General features: G+C 42.2%; 1 protein-coding gene across 2 annotated transcripts in view; it reads left to right on the forward strand.

The window, feature by feature from the left end:
• Nucleotides 1-21081, forward strand: part of tfdp2 (transcription factor Dp-2) — a 59804-nt gene that overhangs the window by 5172 nt on the left and 33551 nt on the right. For both annotated transcript variants that reach the window (XM_067450143.1, XM_067450144.1), the window contains exons 2-3: nt 14934-15008; nt 19906-19966. In XM_067450143.1, the coding sequence (XP_067306244.1) occupies nt 14994-15008; nt 19906-19966 (76 nt within the window). In that variant the 5' untranslated portion in view covers nt 14934-14993. The remainder of the gene's footprint in view (nt 1-14933; nt 15009-19905; nt 19967-21081) is intronic.

Consider the following 21081-nt stretch of genomic DNA (forward strand, 5'->3'; position numbering starts at 1 on the left):
TCTTGAGTGGCATTTGGACATACTTTAGCTATAAGCCACTGCTGCAGATCATATTGTCGTATTAAGGCTAATGATTAATTGATCGTTAATTTAAATGACGATCGGTCATGGGACAGCCCTAGCAGATACCATAGATATGAATGAGAAATGCCATAAATTGAACCTAAACCGCAATTGTCTGTGGCTTCTTTAATGCAGCATTGTCTAGAAATATATCAATCCAAAACTAATGTTTAAAAGCAAATAGGGGTGTAAGAAAATATCGATACACGTGAATATCGCGATATTATGTTTGGCGATATTGTATCGATTCTCAAAAATGCTGTATCGATATTTATATATTTATTTATTTACATCCAAGATCCGTGGCTTTGTGTTCGGTTTAAACCACAGACTGTATAACACCCAACCGCTAGATGGCAGTGTTATCTCAGAACGTATAACTGACGCGGAGCCGGAGAAGCGCATGGTAAAAGTGCGCGCATCACTAGTGTTTACATTAGCAAACCCAGCTCTCAAGACGATAGAATTATTCCGCTCCTGCAGTATACAGAGCTGAAGTGTGGACTCATTTTGGCTTCAGCTAAAAAGAAGCCACTTAGGAAATCGACAAGAATCATTTTGTTTACAAAATAGACCAAGTTATAATCTAATACTCGGGAAACACATTGAAACAGAGAGCTCGCTTAACATCCTGACGTCACCCGCGCTGATGAGAAATGTTTCGATAGAATGTCCTGCACGTTTTCCTCTCAGTAACAAAATAAACACATGCCAAAACTGACAGCGGTGGCAGGAGAACGAAAGATAATAGCGATGTGGATATGGATGCACAAGCTCTGCAGTTCAGTTCTTGAAATAGCACTTTATACAATAGACTGCTTTATAGAAAACAGCTTTAGGGTCCGATCACACAGAACGCATTTTTCAGGTTCGAAAACGCGAGGCGCACTGCACTCCCTTTTTTGGTCGGCGTTTTTTCATTCAAAAATGAGCAGTGCGCTTTAATGTTTCTAGGCAACCCCCGAATCACCTGTACTGTCAGTCAAATCAATGTAACGGTCAACACAACGGAAGGCCCGCCTCTTCTTTCATTCGTTTGGACAACAGAACATAAGCGTGATGATGTTGCGCGCTTTTCCGCTCAGAGTGGACTTTTTTTCAACTTCATGCGCTCGGAGCGCTCCTTCAGAAACGCGAGGCGCCCAGGGCGCATAGGCAGCGCGCATAACACTCTCTGCCAAACGAAATCCATTCAAAAAAGGCGCCCCTCGTTGCAAAAACGCGTTCTATGAGATCGGGGCTGCTTTGTTAAATATAAAACAAACAGCCATTCAGTCATGAATTGGACTGCACTTCCTGTTGTTAACTAGCCACTGCTATACTGTGAACCTTTAAAACATATACACATAAAGAACCCTGCAGTCACTTTACATTTCCCTTAATTTAGATTGCACATTGCATATGATTAGTGATATAAATTATAGGCTGTATTAATTAAATAAAACACTTTGTCTCGTGTTTTAGGCTTATGGTTGTGTTCTTTATTCTTTTAAATTATAAAAAACAAAAACACACAAAAAAGAAATATCGCAATATTATATTGCCTCTCTTACAATATCGCAATATATTGCAATATATCGTATTGTAACCCCTGTATCGTGATACGTATTGTATCGCATCGCCAGAGTCTTGGCAATACACAGCCCTAAAAGCAAAGCTGTTGAAGGTTAGCGAACAGGCTGTGGATTTATTAAAGGGGTACTTCAGCGCTGGGAAGATGAATCTGTATTTAAACTGGGTCATTAATGTAGTAGAAATGTGAAATTATTTTTGATTTTGGTGCTTTCTAGACTGAGAAAAGACAGAAAATGTATTTTTGTCTCATGGGGATGAAAGACTACAATTCCCAGAATGCTTCGCTGCCCTTTGAGGCCATTCTCAAAGTCACCGCTACTGGATTACTGTGACTGAGTTCAGAAAGTACAATTAAATACTGAACGTGTCTGTTCAATATAACGATCGAGTTGCCGCGTGAGTCTCACAGCAGACTCAGATTAGGAGTCAGATTACATTTAACGTCATAAATGAGTTGATGAGCTCTCGTGATGAGAGCTGAGGTAATCGCGACCACATTCGCGGCATATATTCACAACGCGTTTTCAGTTCATGCCTTTGGAAGCTTAACTTTCATAGAAATTAATTTGAGAAGTTAAAACACTTACATTGCTTAGCATCCATTTAAATTAATGCCTGTAGCTGAGCTGAGCTGTGAGTGTGATCTCCATTCCCCTGGTGCGGGTTCAAAACATGCGGAAATGGCTCCCTCTGGTGGCTGTAGTCTTTAGCCTCTGGGCAAACATTCCTCTCGTGACGCAAATATCGTCAATTTGCGTCACGAGAGGAATTTTTCCAGATATAAAATGCATAAATCTCTCGACTCAGGGGGATATAAGAGGGGGGAGCATGATCATTTGAATATACTCCAGGGTTTCTACTGATACAAAGCCATATGCTAATCCCTGAAGTAACCCTTTAAATAAGCTATTTCCTCAGAAAAGCAGTTTATTCTGTGTAGTGAAGCGATTCCTCCATTGATATCCATTCAAAAACCTGGTCTTTATACACCACTGCAAACATAGTTATGTGTATTATATTGCATTTATGTCAATCGATCCTCATAAATACTACACACTGCTCCTTTAAAGAGCATCAGCTTGACTAGTGGCTCAGTGATTTTCTTAGTTCTTTTGATTTAAATGGCCCATGTTGTCCAAAAGAATATTCAAAGCTAAAAAATAAAAAAATATTTATGAGTAAATCATATAAATGAATTGGCCACAATTGATTTTGTGATTCCAGGAGCTTCAAGAGCTGTATGTTCATCAATAAAAACAACAGTTGCTGAGAGGGGGGAATGTTTGTCATGTTTTTAGCATTTTATTTTAGATTATAGAGTTAGGTTATTTAAGTATATTAATAATTCTTTTTGAGGACGACCACTGGACTCATGCAGCTTGTTGCATCTCATAATGACATCCCCTGGTTTATTCTTGATGAGCATTTTAGCATCGTGTAAGAATATTTCATTGACATTGGAAATGTACTCACATCCGTGACATGCGTTCTTCTGTTGAACATCAAAGGAGAATTTGTATGCAGGACAAGGATATCAAACCACCATAAACGTCTCTAATGGTGTGTGCACACCAAAAGCAAAACGAGGATTTGCGCCACTCGCACAAATAAAAACATTGCACGATGAGGAGTGTCTTCAACTATATCAATAACAACATTTCTTTCTGACATTTTTTCGTCACCAACCATGTTGGAGATAACCACTGTTGCTTCCCTGTGCCTGATGTGGAAGTCCCAAATCTAATCTTGTAGCACAGGGTGAAATCAGTATGCACATTGACGATGTGAGGGAAATATAATATACATTATATATAAAACCTTGAAATGGCGCTCTGTGAAGTTTAAACAACTTCCTGAGTCGCTGCGGACAGGCATCGAATGCCGCCACCCGTGTGCGTACACTCATTAAATGTGTTCGAATTGTAAAGGCACAGCGCTGAGCTTCGCGGGGTGAAGTTCAGCGCTCTTAAAAGGGTCGCACACCAGACGCGAAGCTCAGTCCCGCGCCACGTCTTTAAAATATTGAGCACCCCCATATTGCCAAAATGGTACGGTCTTTGCTTTATAACACCCGCGAAGATTCGACCGCAAGATCGGTGGTCGAATCAGGCTCCGCTGCGCATATCGATGCATCGAATCTTCGACTATTCGGAGTCACCCCTAAGCAAGTTAAAGGGTTAGTTCTACTAAAAACAATGAGGTTCCTTCTCTCGTATATATAAAAGCCTAAATTGTTCATCATGTCTGCTTAGCCAAGACCAAGTTTAAAACACTTGACTCAGGATTTATATTACAATCCCTTTATGAATATCAGCATCAGAGTTTTGGGTGAGTAGACTTTCAATAGACCAAAATCTCTCATATTTCATTAAAAATATCTTCACTGATGTTCCAAATATGAGGCAAATCGAATGTGTTTGGGACGACATGAGAGTGAGTAAATGACAGAATTTTATTTTTTGTGTGAACGAACCCTTTAAGGGGACACAGACTGTATTTATGAGGGATAGACTAATTAGAACTTCCTGCATTTCCTGTTGTAGGAATCTTTGGCATCTTAAATATGGAATGTTGTACATTTAAAAAAGCCAGACAGAGGAGATGAGCTGTATTTGAACAAGGCAGATGTTAAAAAATCCTGTTGTCATGTTTTTTCTTTCTTTATTTTGACTTATACTTGGCATTGTAGAAATCCATGTGCGACATTATAACTTTAAAGGTTTAGTTCTCTCTAAAATTAAAATTCTATCATCAATTCCTGACCCTAATGTCATTCCAAACCCATAAGACTTTCATTCATCTTCGAAACACAAAGGAAGAGGACCCACTTTATATTAGGTGTCCTTAACTACTATGTACTAACATTTTAATTAATCATTTGATACAATGCACTTATTGTGTACATACATGTTTTTACATTGTACTTACATTTAAAAAAATACCTGCATGTAATTATGTCTGTAATTAATTTCTGTAGTTACATTTGTAATTACACAGTTGGCACTTCCCTTACACCTAAACTTACCCATATCACCACACCTGCCCCTAACTCTACCCGTATCCCACCTCAATATCAGCAAAAGTGCTTTGCAACACAGTTTAAACACAGTAATTGTACTTATTTTTTGATGTAAGTACGTAGTACTTAAGGCCACTTAATATAAAGTGGGGCCAAGAAAGATACTGTTAATGAAATCTGAGAGATTTCTCTCCGTCCATTGACAGAGCTACACAACTACTACTTTGACGCTTTAAAAAGTTAATACAGAGATCATAAAACCATATGATTTGAGAGGTTTCGTCCACATTTTCCAGAGACACGATTGCAAGAACAGATTTAATTTAGTATTTTTTTATTTACATATAAGCATCCATCAACGCACACATCAGTTCTACACAGAAGCTCATGCTTGCTTGACATGCAAGAACCAATGAAGCGCGTTTGTGTATTTTGCGGACCGGACAGAATTGTCTGCGCTTCTTCCTATTGTGAAGTCGTGCAGTGTGAAACTTATCGCCGGCCCATCGGTCAGTGTGAACACAGCAGCAACTGGTGCTACCTCAAATATGCACGCATTGTGAAAAGAACTGTGATCTTACAACTTTTTTTAAGCATCAAGAGTGGTAGTTTTGTAGACTGTCAATGGAGAGTACAGAACTGGTTCAGATTTTTAAAAGATCTTAATTTGTGTTTCAAAGATGAGCAAAGGTCTTGCAGGTCTGAAACGACACTAGGGTGAGTAAATGATGACAGAATTAAATTTTTGGGGTGAACTATCCCTTCAAACCATATAAAACTCTAACATTACAGTAATTGGCCTGAAAGATAAAACCTTACCCTAGAAGAAGAAAGTTTACAGTAATGCACTGCTGCTCTCATGGCCATTGCAATCACACAGAGAAAGCAACACAGACTTGAAATTGAGAAACGCCCATAGCTCTTTTTTATCTTCAAGAATAGAGAAGGCAATTGCCAGGTGACACCACGAGGCTAACCTGCGCAACTTCTCAGCCCTGAATATGGCGTCACACTGTTTCTTGAACATATTTGCGTATGCTTCCTCTTTTCAGTGACCTTAAATGACAACATGAGACGGGCTGTTTGTATTTCAGACACGTACACAGATTCGCTCCCTCAGAAGACCAAATGTCACCCTCCTCCTCTTCTTGTCCTCCGTGTAGCCCACGCTAATCAGTTTGGCTATAGTGGCAGAGGCCTCCTGTAGAGTGTGGCTCCTTATAGCTTTGACAGAAGGAGTGATGGGGGATGCTGCTCCTAAGGCTTCTAAAGCCTCAGATCTGCAGTGTCAAACTTATTTTATGCTTCGGACGTTAATATCATCTTGCTTAGCTGCTGTGCACCTCACAGTCCCTGTCCCACCATAAATGGTGGATGACCTCGCTGTTGCCATGGAGATGGACTGAGCCGCACAAGTGACAGATGGAGGGGGTGACAGAAAGATGAGGGAGGGGTCTGTCTTCGAGCACACGAAACCCCCACATCATACCATTGGAAAGTCCTGCGAAGTGGATCCCTGTAACATGCAGCTCAGGCTGGTGGATTACACCAGCTTCTACCAGCCAGCAGATCTCATAACTGAGTTCACTTGAACAATAAACTACTAATTAATCTAATTAAAGTACTTTTAATACCATTAGCACAACATATTGTGACTTGCACTTTCCCAGTCCTTGAAGAGTACTGTTGCAGGGCTGTTGCAATCTCAAGTTCCGACCAAACCCTTGTTTCCAACCAGTTCTCTTGTTAAGTTCAAAATTAAACATAAAATGTTTCGTAATAATCGCTATCGGACGATTAAAAGCCTTAATGATCAGGCCTGGAAAAAATGTCAGACTGCAACTCACTGTGTGTGTGAAGAAAATGTCTCTCATGTTGAATTTAGTGCCATGCAACAATAACACATTAACAGTTAAAATGATAAAATAGCGACGTTAAAGCAAGCTCAGTTTGACCCAATGAATCACCTGCAGTTTAAGTCAGGGTTGCCAGATCTGCAGTTTTCCCTACACCAAACATTCTTTGTAGTGCCTCCCATTCAATAATAGCAAAAAGCTGAGTACTTTGTTACTTCTGATTCGAAACAAAGTCCCAGCTTTCAAAATGTGTCCATTTTATGATGAATTTCAAACAATAAATGGCGATTTGAAGCTCTTAAATGTGGTATGACAGGTCGCTGTAGCGCCTCAGTTCAAGGGGCAGCAAAAGTCTTCCTCTTTAATGTTATGTTGAAATGTACATTACAACTTAGCAAAATGCATCGTGTCTAATAGGGGTGACCCCTAATAGTCGAAGATTCGATGCATCGATATGCAGGACCGGATTCGACCACCGATCTCATGGTCGAATCTTCGCGTGTGTAATGAAATGAGGATCATAACATTTTGGCAATATGGGGGTGCTCAATATTAGTGTTATAAAGACGTGTCGCGTCTTTAAAATTCAAACACACATACACCGACAGCGGCAGTCGACGCCTGTCCGTGGCGATTAAATGTATATTTCCCTCAAATCGTGAATGTACTGATTTCACCCTGTGCTATAAGACATTTATCGTGCAGCTCTTCTGTCAGAAGTCGATTCAAAATTGAGCTCGCGCTTGGCGCGTATATAATGTTCACGTCTGCCTGGTGTGAGATAGCCTACCTAAGACACGGCGCTGAGCTTCAGTCCGGTGTGCGACCCCCTTTAGGCACAATCATCTTAAGAACGTGCATATAAACGCACTCAAAGTGTTCTTTTCCTCTCTAGGCAGGTAATTTTTAGGTTTATTTATCAAAATGTTCTTTTATATTTGTGTGATCTGTGTTTCGATCGCGGCATTTAAATGTTATGAGAGAACGGTTAATTTACGAATGTGTAGTGTATAGTTTTGATTATTTTATTAAAAGTGGTGGCTGTGTGTCGTGTGTAAAGTAAAATAAAAATAGTCTTAGCCTTCTGCTGACTAGTGTCCTGCCCTTCCCAACCCGTTTATACTGTTTATTTTTTCCAGTCTATGTAACACATAGGTGATTCGACTATTGGTCGACCATAGAGAGATTCGAAAATTCTGATTCGAATGTGTAAATCCTTAGTCGGGGACACCCCTAGTGTCTAATGCAATCGCTCAGGCAATGTTTCAAACGGTGAAAGATGTCAATAACACGGCTTGCGTCATTTAATATTGCATTTACCTCGGGAAAGTTATCCAATAATTTAATACCAAATAATTTATTTATTTATTTTCAGAATCTTGCAAGCTTTCAAAAATGTTTGGAAGAAATGTGAGTTTTGAAAACTATTTTATTATTTATTCTCCAAACAAGTTGACCAAATTAGGACATTTTTTTTGAATCTATGTTAAAATAGCAAGAAACTTAAAACATGAAATATTAATATTTACAAACTCAAACCCTCTTTTATCTGGTGCCATTGGGCTCTGGGGAGCAGATGGGACACCCATAAAGACCCGGGTTTAGGATGAAACCTAAAGTACAGCACAACTGTTGTTTGTTCTACTTCATAAACCTCATAATTCTGAATCGATGACCCCATCCCCCTAAACTCCCCCAAAATGATCAAAGCCGGGCCTGTTTCTTCAGCCCCATTACTGTGTCAGCCTCAGACTGGAGTAGAATCGCCTCTTCCAGGTCAGTGCTCTTCAGTCTATCGATGATGGAGATTGAGAGAAGGAAGAGAGAACAGTGATGAGCAGAGAGAGAGAGAGAGAAAGGGGGAACAGAGAGTAGGGGGGAGAGAATGAGAGGTCAGGCTGACAGACGAAGATCTCTGAGATTTATAGCAGGCCAGCTGAAGGACGGAAGAGAATGACAATGGAGAGGAGTTGGGGAGGGTTAGGGCAGGGCGACTGTGCTTTAAGACCACATGGAAAGATAAGAGCTCACATGCAATGGGAAGAGAACTAGAAGGTGACCGATAAGAGTGATATAATGCCTATAAAATGCTCGAGACTGCCGCCATGATGCTAGGATGTTATAGGTGTTGCTGTGTAATATAAAGTTGCTAGAATTAGCCTGGTCAAGGTTTATTAGTGAGTAAACCCTCACAGTGACCGTAATCATTTTCCACCCAGAATGTAATCGATGTCCTTGAGTTCATCTGTGGTTTGTGTGCGTTATCTTTGTGGATTTTGCATTCCACCAGTGAGCTCTGAAGGGCTCGCCACTGCAGAGCAATGATGCGTATGCATATTTACATGTAAAATGCCGCCTCATCTGTTCGCTGTTGTTGTGCTTTCGATGCATCACGCTGCCCTGCACATAACCGTTTGGTTGCTGCCTGTTCAAGCATGTGGAAACCACAACATGACTGTGCTAAAATCAGCACAACGGTGCAAAAAGTTCCATTACTATAGTTCAATAATACCTAATTCATCATTTCAGTATTAAAAGATCAGTGTAATTGCTTTATAATGTGATTTTTTTTTAATCTAATCTGGCTTTTGAGGGTGCATTGAAAACTTGACTTTTAGATTTAAAAACAAAAACAAATAAACAATAGGGTTGTTATGGTTGCTCAGTTGCTAAGTGGTTTTTAAGGAATTGGTTGATGGTTTCCATAATATTCTGTGCACAGCTGCAAGAAATGCCCTATTTTAAGAAAACCCATAGTTATAATTGTGTTTTATCACTAGAAATGTACCGATTTATTGGCCACTGATACTTTTACGTTTTTTATATTTTTTAATATTGTAATCATTACACAGGTACTCTCCAAATGATTGTAGAAATAACTTAAAGACCGTGTATTTTAAGTACTTATCTTTTTATGACTGAATGCTAGTGTCACTGATACTAATACACCGATGTCTCTATGAAACTGATTTCCCCCCCATTTTAAACATTATAGCCATGCAACACTAGCCTGACGTGGTCATACTCAATTCTAGTCAGAATATGAGTCTGAAACTGCTCCATTGGGCTGTGTTTATGGGGCGTGTTTCAACCGAACCAGGAAAGACATCAATTGGATAGACCTACAACCAATCAGAGCAACGAAGCGACGCATAACGTTAGTTGTCAAATGTCAACAGAACTCCACTGCACCGAGTGTTGTTTTCCATGTCCGCGGGTTGAAGCAACCTCAAATATGTGATATACCAAGGAATGTGAAGTTTAGCAGGCAACCTTGCCAAAACAACACACATTTTACCCTCCAAACACCTTCTTTTTTTTTTTCAGGAGAACCCCCCGAAAAGCTATTGGGCTTGTTTTGGACTAGTAGTTGGTGGGTTTTTTTGTAAAATCTTGGAAACCCTTTCTGCACGCGCACTGGAATAAGTAACGTTAGAAGAAAAAGTGTAAACGATCTTTGCCAGTGTTATAAAAAAAGAATGGGCCCCACTTTATATTAGGTGGCCTTAAGTACTATGTACTTGCTGTGTTTAAACTGTATTGCAGAACACTTTTGCTGATATTGAGGTGGGATACAGGTAGAGTTAGAGACAGGTGTGGTGGGATGGGTCAGTTTAAGGGTAGGGTTAGGTATAAGGGAAGTGCCAAAATTATAATTACAAATGTAAATTACGGACATAATTACATGCAGGTATTTTTTTTAAATGTAAGTACAATGTAAAAACATGTACACAATAAGTGCATTGCATCAAATGATTAATTACAATGTTAGTACATAGTAGTTAAGGCCACCTAATATAAAAGGGGTCCAAATAATTACACAGAGTACCTACCAACTTAAATGAGCTTTAAATAAAAACAAGTATATATTTTATATTTGATAACTTTATTTCTGCTGTTAGACCTACCTGAAAAGCACTGTTTATTTCATCTATATCGTTGTTCTGTTGTATTTATGTTGTGCCTATTGACTGGATCCAATCCATGTTCAATGGGAATTATTTTACTATGCAGCAATAGACTGGTTAATGCATGTGTCTTTGAATTTTGCTTTTGAAACACAAATCTTATTTTAATGACGAAAGTTCAAATAAGAGAGCAAATGGCAAAATATCGGTTTTGGAATCGGCCAATAGATGTTTGTTAAAATTGACATCAGCTCAAACATCCTATCGTTTCATCCCAAAGATTTTCTGACCTTAAGGGGTTTTGTACTAGCCTGGTTCTGCCCTTCTACGTACTTCCGCTCAATTTTTATTTTCCTTAATTTTACTTCAGTTCGTCGTCTTGTTTTGTGGCTGGTTTTTACAATCAGCAAATAGAGGGAGGGGCTGAGAACGATGACGTTGATGTCATGCTCGTTTGAGGTGTAGTTCAGTAATGGGAGCGGAGAAAGATTTGAGCAAAGCCATTCGGTCCGTCGTGGCAACTCTGCCGAATATCCAGAAGTTAAAGCCGGAGCAAGAAGAATCTGTACTGAGTTTTGTTGGTGGCCATGATGTTGTGGCCCTCCTTCCCACGAGGTTCGGGAAAAGCTTGATTTTTCCAGCTCGCTCCGTTAGTGGTGAAGGAGTTGCCTAAAGCAAACGCTAGCGATGTATCTTAGCGATAGATTCAGATTTGCTCTGGGCAGATCCAATATTTTTTACTTCAACAGAGTACCCGCCTTCAAGGCTAGTTTTGTTCGTCTTTAGGTATGACTCTGTTTCACTGTGGTTTTTAGGATGCTAAGTTTAAAACATAGGGTTAGGGATTCAAACAAACCCCTAGCTCAGCTTCGAGTATTATAAATAGCGATGTTTTCTTTAACAAGCACCGCTAATTAGATGAACAAACCCTTGTTGTGATTAAGAGCAAGCACATAAGTTTCAATAAATGGAGGTCAATAAAGCCCATTGTGGAATGTCCTTAATAATTCGCCTATGATCTCAAGAGGCTTTTTTAAGGACTGTCCTGCAAACAGGTAACAAAGCATGATTTACAGTGCATTAATGAAATCTTTTGTCATCATGTGCTCGCTCCATTCTTGTCTACTCTTACTCAGCAACAAGTTGTCTCTTTAGTGTCATGTCACCAGAGCAGTGTGTCAAGCCACGGTGACCCGAGTTCCCTTACATTTACTGGGTGGCCTCTCCCTCACCCAGGAAAAGAGAAATAGAGATTGGGGGAGGGCAAGTGACATAGAAAAGGAGAGCGAGAATAGAAGGAGAGACCTCCAGCCACTTTGAAGCTTCTCTCTGGTTCCTGTGTCGGGCTTCTCCCCAGTGGGACAAAAGGCCTTTATGTGTGGCTCAGGCAGGGGGCTGTAGGGGGGTATTGTGGGACTGGGGCAGTGGGCGGCAGGGCTAGATCCCCCCCGTCTATTGATTTGCTCAGGACGTTCTGCCTCACCCCCTCCACCCCATCCAGGCTTACCAGCTGTCTGCTCTACACCTCTCCCAGCCTCCGAAAGCTCCGGCCACAAAGACACACACACAGATCATATGGGCACAGGCATTAGCATACTTATTGGACTTAAAGGAAGTTCATGGAGACACGCACAAGAATATGTGACCTGTGCTGACAAAATGAGTCGCAATAAGCACATTTTCAAATGTTAATTTTCCCGTTTAAAGTAAAGGTTAAAAACAAAACAAAAATCACCTAGCACCTTAACATCCCTGATAATAACACCAAATTTGGTACAATCAATCAATCAATCAACTTTATTTATATAGCGCTTTTACAATCACGATTGTGTCAAAGCAGCTTCACAGTGTCAATCAGGATAATATTGCAACAAAATTAGATTTGGCTGTACAGTCGTTCTGGAGAAAACAGTGATGTTATCAGCTTATTTTAATTTATCATATAGCGACAATGTTGGCAGATCAGTATTATAGTTTATAGAATTAAATAAGACCTAATTCATATATTTTATTTGTATAATAAGTTGAATAACTTTAATCATATTTTTAGTGTCCCCAACTGAGCAAGCCAAGCCAAAGGCGACAGTGGCAAGGAACCAAAACTCCATCGGGGCATGATGGAGAAAAATAAACCTTGGGAGAAACCAGACTCAGTCGGGGTGCCAGTTCTCCTCTGGCCTATTAACACACCGTGTAAGATTATTATTCTGGCAACCTTACAGGTCGGAAATCATATTAGATCGGATTATTCAAAATTTTCAGGGTATCACGGAAGAGACAGATTTATTTAGGATGGGGCGTCAATTACACAAGAGTATGAATACATGAAAGATCGGAATTATTGCGCCGAAGACGGGCCAAGGGCGCGTCTCAATCCGCTCCCTAGTTCAGTAGTAAGTCAATGGGCTGACTCCCTTATCAGTGCCCTGACTACTGAACTAGGGAGCGGATTGAGACGCACCCCAAGTCAAAAATATACAAAACAAATATTCATAAACAAATATATATTCAACTTATTTTTTTCTGATATGCCAATTTTTTTATTTAACATTAATGAAACAGCCTATCGATTAAGACCTACCTTACCTAGTCAGTATGAGTGAGATTGTTTTCATGGTCAATGGAAAGGTACTCTTCTCCGAAAATGTCTAAAAAATATATTTTATGTTTAATTGCTATTAGGAGCACTGGGGTCGCTAGACGAGGGCTTAATGAAATACCTCAAAATCGACCAACATTGAAATGTTTTCACTTGTTTTGCATGTAGCTCGAAATGATCCTGTGCACATTCCGACTTCTTTTGCCAGCACGGGTCACATATTATCGATGTGCACAAGCCATGCTTGTTTTTGAGCGTACATGTAGCATGACAAGAGCATCAGTGCCGTGTAAGTGGATGACCTACAATTTGTGGCGTGACCTTTACACATTTGCATATGTTGGTTAACTTTCTCCAGTATGTTTACATAAACATTTTTCGCAATTATTACAGGTCACAAACATTATGTAATCTTTATATAGGGTAGAAATCAGTCAATAGTGTTGAATAGGTTTACTTTGGCAACTGCATTGCTGTCATATGAGCACTCTGAAGTGTATAAAGTACCTTCTGGTGTGTGTAAAAGTTTAAAAGTCATGCTTCCAGTATGTTGGTGTAACATTGTTGCAGTGTTGGCAATATTTTGCAATTAAATGCTGCAGGGACGATGCATTTTTGTAGGCCAAATCCCAGAAAAGTCAAATGGGTTTCTGAAATGTCAAAGCACAAGTTTATGCTTATCACATAACGCAGCACTCATGCAAGTATAAAGTGCATTCTCAGTGTTGCCTCAATGAAAGCTATAGCAGGCATTCATATTTCCTGTCTTGAAGGCCAAGAAGTGGTTTGACTCTTCCTGAGCTAGGTAATCTATCGATAATCAACTGCCCGTGTAAAAACCCATCCAGTTTAATGGCACAGACCATTTGATGGATTCCTTTGAGAACTGAGGTTTGATACCACCATAGTAATCTAGAAGTGCACGTTAATCAAATATAAAAGGACTGCATAGTTGCATTCATCTCTGCGTTTGCAGAATTGGCTGCTCGTCAAAAGTAGGACCAACTTTAGGGCACTAAGATTTCCTTAGAAGAATGAAGAATCCAGTCATAAAAACGGGATTTGCTCTACAATCAACGAGCAACGACCACTGATCTATATACCTGGCAATTTTGCGTGCCAATGTTCTTCCACAAAGTTCATGCAGTTTTATTTTTTAGCCGCTAGAAGGCCAAAAGTTACATGGTGCACCTTTACCTACAGATAACGGTCAAATTTCAGTGGGGATTGCAGGTACTGCGCATAATTTTAATAATTCCCGCAGGTGTCATGCTTATGATGTGGCAAATTCCCACAAACATTCATTCACTTTAACATTTAAGTTGTAGGAGTAAACAAATCCACACTGATTATAAGATCAAATCATTCATTTTAAAACTTTCTGCAAGATGCAATTTCACAAACCACGTGAGTTATTTAGCGTTACTGCGTTTTCTTGTGTTAGGTGGCAACATTATTTTTTAATGAAAAGTGCATATTTAGTGGAAAGTTGCCTTGGTTTACTCTGTCCCTGTGGTTTATTGTTCTATAGGTAGATGGATGGATGAATGGATGGATAAATGAGTAGAAGTGTAGAAAGAGAATAACCCCCCCCCCCCCCCCCACACACACACACACACACACACATACACACACACGTACACACACACACACTTTCCGGCAGGGGGAGAACGTTTGGAGGTTACATGCTGTGGGGGTCCTGATAGGTCCTCCTCCATCCTCTCTGTCTCCTCTCACTGTCCCTTTTGTCACCTCTGGTCATCAGTGTTATCTCCACCATCATCTTCATCATCTCCATCATCATCATCGAAAGCTTACCTCTCCTCTTACAATCATGAGGACAGGCTGAATGTGTGTGTGTTGGTCATAGTGCACTCAAACCTGATTACTTAAATGTGTTTGTGTGTCTACAGGGGGCTGTGCTGCTCTGAGCGTAAGGGGATCTGAACAGAAAGAGCCCTGTCATCTTTACTATGATGGCCAACACGGTGAGTACTAACACGTGTGAACGTCGGGTTATATAATTAAAGGGACATTCAGGTCTTTGTCAAGTCCATTACGGTTTCAGTGTCAACATGTTAAAACCACGTTGTTTCCGCTGTTGTCAAAACAAAAGCAGAAGAGTCCTTTTGAGGTCATATGTTGCAGATGTAATGCCAACACATGATGAGATAAAGCCTAACCCTAACTTATCAGGTCTTTAAGGTTTCTTGGTAAAATATTCCCAAATCTCACTGATTATAGATATTTTGAAATGTATAAAACCAGTGTTGTATGACAATAGCCGAACATTTCTCATTTAGTCTCATTTAGTTTGTCCTTCTATGATGTCATGTTGATTAAATCATGGTGACATGCTCCATGACCTCCGACCCCTGTGAATAGATGTCTCTGTAAACTCGACTGACATCTGTTTACTCGTCCGTTTAAAGCCTTAAATTCTATAGGTTTTCACAGTCTTTCTGTGGCTGATTTAACATAGCTCTCTGAAAAAGCATTTAATGTTGATATAACAACCACATGCAGGGTAAGGAAACCGGTTCGCTAAAATAACATTGGCTGTTAAGTTGAACTTTTAGCCAGTTCACGCTTGGAGCTGTTTTTGTTCCCTCTCGAGTTGTGATCTAGCACAGACACAGCCGGCTCTGCTGCTGTGAGATATCATGCTATCGCTTCAGAAAAAGACGTCTGTCCTGCTCTAGTCCAAACCATAATCTGATGCCTCACAGTTCCGAGCAAGCCTGCATGTTATAAAAGGCATGACAACACAGATGTTTTATTCAGAACAATAAAATAAATGTTTTTTGTTTTTAATACTTGGTCAGTTTTGTTGCCAGTTTGTAGTTTTAAAATGTTTGTCAAAAGCTCATCAGTTTATCACATTGTCATTTGTGTCAGTGTAAATTAGGGCTGCACAATATGTCAAAATGGATAACACGGAACGGCTTATCGATTGTCAGTTTGCACACTGCTCATACACACGCGTGTCCAGATCGGCTCTGCTCATACACATGCGTGTCCAGATCGGCACTGCTCATACACACGCGTGTCCAGATCGGCTCTGCTCATACACACGCGTGTCCAGATCGGCACTGCTCATACACACGCGTCTCCAGATCGGCACTGCTCATACACACGCGTCTCCAGATCGGCACTGCTCATACACACGCGTCTCCAGATCGGCACTGCTCATACACACTCGTGTCCAGATCGGCACTGCTCATACACACGCGTCTCCAGATCGGCACTGCTCATACACACGCGTGTCCAGATCGGCACTGCTCATACACACGCGTGTCCAGATCGGCACTGCTCATACACACGCGTGTCCAGATCGGCACTGCTCATACACACGCGTCTCCAGATCGGCACTGCTCATACACACGCGTCTCCAGATCGGCACTGCTCATACACACGCGTCTCCAGATCGGCACTGCTCATACACACTCGTGTCCAGATCGGCACTGCTCATACACACGCGTGTCCAGATCGGCACTGCTCATACACACGCGTGTCCAGATCGGCACTGCTCATACACACGCGTGTCCAGATCGGCACTGCTCATACACACGCGTGTCCAGATCGGCACTGCTCATACACACGCGTCTCCAGATCGGCACTACTCATACACACGCGCGTCCAAATCGGCACTGCTCATACACACGCGTGTCCTGATCGGCACTGCTCATACACACGCGTCTCCAGATCGGCACTGCTCATACACACTCGAGTCCAGATCTGCATTGCTCATACACACGCGTGTCCAGATCGGCACTGCTCATACACAAGCGTGTCCAGATCGGCACTGCTCATACACACTCGAGTCCAGATCTGCACTGCTCATACACACGTGTGTCCAGATCGGCACTGCTCATACACATGCGTGTCCAGATCGGCACTGCTCATACACACTCGAGTCCAGATCTGCATTGCTCATACACACACGTGTCCAGATCGGCACTGCTAATACACACTCGAGTCCAGATCGGCACTGCTCATACACACGCGTGTCCAGATCGGCACTGCTCATACACACGCGTGTCCAGATCGGCACTGCTCATACACACGCTTGTCCAGATCGGCACTGCTCATACACACGCGTCTCCAGATCGGCACTGCTCATACACACGCGTCTCCAGATCGGCACTGCTCATACACACGCGTCTCCAGATCGGCACTGCTAATACACACTCGAGTCCAGATCGGCACTGCTCATACACACGCGTGTCCAGATCGGCACTGCTCATGCACACTCGAGTCCAGATCGGCATTGCTCATACACACGCGTGTCCAGATCGGCACTGCTAATACACACTCGAGTCCAGATCGGCACTGCTCATACACACGCGTGTCCAGATCGGCACTGCTCATGCACACTCGAGTCCAGATCGGCATTGCTCACACACACACGTGTCCAGATCGGCACTGCTCACGCACACGCGTGTCCAAATCGGCACTGCTAATACACACGCAAGTCCAGATCGGCACTGCTCATACACACGCGTGTCCTGATCGGCTCATACACACGCGTGTCCTGATCGGCTCATACACACGCGTCCAGATCGGCTCTGCTCATACACACGCGCGTCCAAATCGGCACTGCTCATACACACGCGCGTCCAGATCGGCTCTGCTCATACACACGCGCGTCCAGATCGGCACTGCTCATACACGCGCGTCCAGATCGGCTCTGCTCATACACACGCGTGTCCAGATCGGCTCTGCTCATACACGCGCGTTTAGATCGGCTCTGCTCATTCACACGCGTGTCCAGATCGGCTCTGCTCATACACGCGCGTTTAGATCGGCTCTGCTCATACACGCGCATCCAGATCGGCTCTGCTCATACACACGCGCGTCCAGATCGGCTCTGCTCATACACACGCGCGTCCAGATCGGCTCTGCTCATACACGTGCGCGTTTAGATCGGCTCTGCTCATACACGCGCGTTTAGATCGGCTCTGCTCATACACGCGCGTTTAGATCGGCTCTGCTCATACACACGCGTGTCCAAATCGGCACTGCTCACACACACACGTGTCCAGATCGGCACTGCTAATACACACGCAAGTCCAGATCGGCACTGCTCATACACACATATGAGCAGTGCCGATCTGGACGCGCGTGTGTATGAGCAGAGCCGATCTGGACGCGCGTGTGTATGAGCAGTGCCGATTTGGACGCGCGTGTATGAGCAGAGCCGATCTGGACGCGTGTGTATGAGCCGATCAGGACACGCGTGTGTATGAGCCGATCGGCTCTGCTCATACACGCGCGTCCAGATCGGCTCTGCTCATACACACGCGCGTTTAGATCGGCTCTGCTCATACACGCGCGTCCAGATCGGCTCTGCTCATACACACGTGTGTCCAGATCGGCACTGCTCATACACGCGCGTCCTGATCGGTACTGCTCATACACACGCGCGTCCTGATCGGCACTGCTCATACACACGCGTCCAGATCGGCTCTGCTCATACACACGCGTCCTGATCGGCACTGCTCATACACGTGTGTCCTGATCGGTACTGCTCATACACACGCACGTCTTGATCGGCACTGCTCATACACACGCGTCCAGATCGGCTCTGCTCATACACACGCGTTTAGATCGGCTCTGCTCATACACGCGCGTTTAGATCGGCTCTGCTCATACACACGCGTGTCCAGATCGGCTCTGCTCATACACAAGCATGTCCAGATCTTCACTACTCATACACACGCGTGTCCTGATCGGCACTGCTCATACACGTGTGTCCTGATCGGTACTGCTCATACACACGCGCGTCCTGATCGGCACTGCTCATATACGTGTGTCCTGATCGGTACTGCTCATACACACGCGCGTCTTGATCGGCACTGCTCATACACATGCGTGGCCAGATCGGCTCTGCTCATACACACGCGCGTCCTGATCGGCACTGCTCATACACACTCGTCTCCAGATCGGCACTGCTCATACACACGCGTCTCCAGATCGGCTCTGCTCATACACACGCGCGTCCAGATCTTCACTGCTCATACACACGCACGTCCTGATCGGCACTGCTCATACACACACGCGTCCAGATCGGCACTGCTCATACACACGCGTGTCCAGATCGGCACTGCTCATACACACACGTATCCAGATCGGCTCTGCTCATACACACGCGTTTAGATCGGCTCTGCTCATACACACGCGTGTCCAGATCGGCACTGCTCATACACACGCGTGTCCAGATCGGCTCTGCTCATACGCACGTTTAGATCGGCTCTGCTCATACACACGCGTGTCCAGATCGACACTGCTCATACACATGCGTGTCCAGATCGGCACTGCTCATACACATGCGTGTCCAGATCGACACTGCTCATACACATGCGTGTCCAGATCTTCACTACTCATGCACACGCGCGTCCTGATCGGCACTGCTCATACACGTGCGTCCAGATCGGCACTGCTCATGCACACGTGCTTCCTGATCGGCACTGCTCATACACACGTGCTTCCTGATCGGCACTGCTCATACACACGCGTGTCCAGATCTTCACTGCTCATGCACACGTGTGTCCAGATCGGCACTGCTCATAGAAAATATAAAATATAAATATTAAAAAGAATACAAGGATCAAAGTATTGATTCAGTATCAGAAGAAAATATTTGTAAATTACAATGTATGATTAAGAACAATACTCCTAATATTTATTGTTGTACATGGTGCTTAAAATAAATAATTACTATCCATTTTTTGAAATTCCTTCCTAACTTCCAGTTTTACAAGAGTGGCCAGGCCAAGAAGACAGCAACAAATAACAAAAACAAAAAAAATATTAATTTGCACTGTATATTGCAAACTAATATTTTTTTAATTTGAACTCTTCCTTAATTTCTTCTCCTTTTAGATTGGCGCAGCAGCTCTGTGTGGAGATCTCAAGGCCTTTCTGAACCATAACCTGTCCAAAGGTAAAAGTTACTCTGTTATATGATCACATACATTTCTTTGCAAATAAATATATAAGTTCAGAAAATAAAACGTTATTGAATTATCTTGTACAAAGGTTGGTTATTCAACCACAAGTTCATTCAGAGTGCAATAACCAATTTCCTTGCATTTTCATTTTTCAATTTGGCAGTAAAAGAAATTACAGGCAATTACTGGCAGGCAGTAAACTTTTATTGTCTTGACATGGTTGTGTTCAAAGTGATAAGGAGGGGTTCGGGCACGCAATAATAAACGTTCAAGAAATAATTACTTGTCGAATTGCACGCATGCTTAAGACGGATGATACATTTTTCGTGGTACTAACAACATGAAATTACCTGTAATATTAATTTTTCAATTCCAAAATCAATTCTTAAAATCCAGAGATTCATCTTTTAACAATGCATGCATAGACAATGTGTCTCTCCAGCGGTTGTTACTCTCATAGGCAGCGTCTTAATCAGCTTCCTAGGTCGTGAATCAGTGTATTGTATTGGTAAAGCCTTGCTCACCGCTGCATGTTGTTTGTCTCCGTACTTCATGTAATTCGTGGATCAATAACCAGTTTTCTTGTCCCTAATAATGAACTTTATTCAGAGGAAGAGGTTTTCATATGAATTGCCTCAGTGTTAAACTACTTCGGTGCATCATATATAATCAAGAATTATCACAAACTCACTGAAACTGCAGACTATTTTCCATCATTTTATTATATCCATGTTTTTTTTTTATACAGAAGCAAGCATATAAGTAAAATTGTTCCAAAAATGATCTGTCCAGTCTCTTTCTACATTCGAAACATTTGAGCTCCACTGACACAATCTTCACTCCTAATGGCTCTCTCCCAAAAGTCTTAATTTGTATAAAGTTAAACATTTCTCGATTATGTCAATTATCATGGACATGAAGGATGATCTACAGGTCCTTCTAAAAAATTAGCATATTGTGATAAAGTTCATTATTTTTCATAATGTAATGATAAAAATGTAACTTTAATATATTTTAGATTCATTGCACATCATCTGAAATATTTCAGGTCTTTTATTGTTTTAATACTGATGATTTTGACATACAGCTCATGAAAACCCCCCAAAAA

The sequence above is a fragment of the Pseudorasbora parva genome, chromosome 8, assembly GCF_024679245.1.
Source record: "Pseudorasbora parva isolate DD20220531a chromosome 8, ASM2467924v1, whole genome shotgun sequence".
NCBI lineage: Eukaryota > Metazoa > Chordata > Actinopteri > Cypriniformes > Gobionidae > Pseudorasbora > Pseudorasbora parva.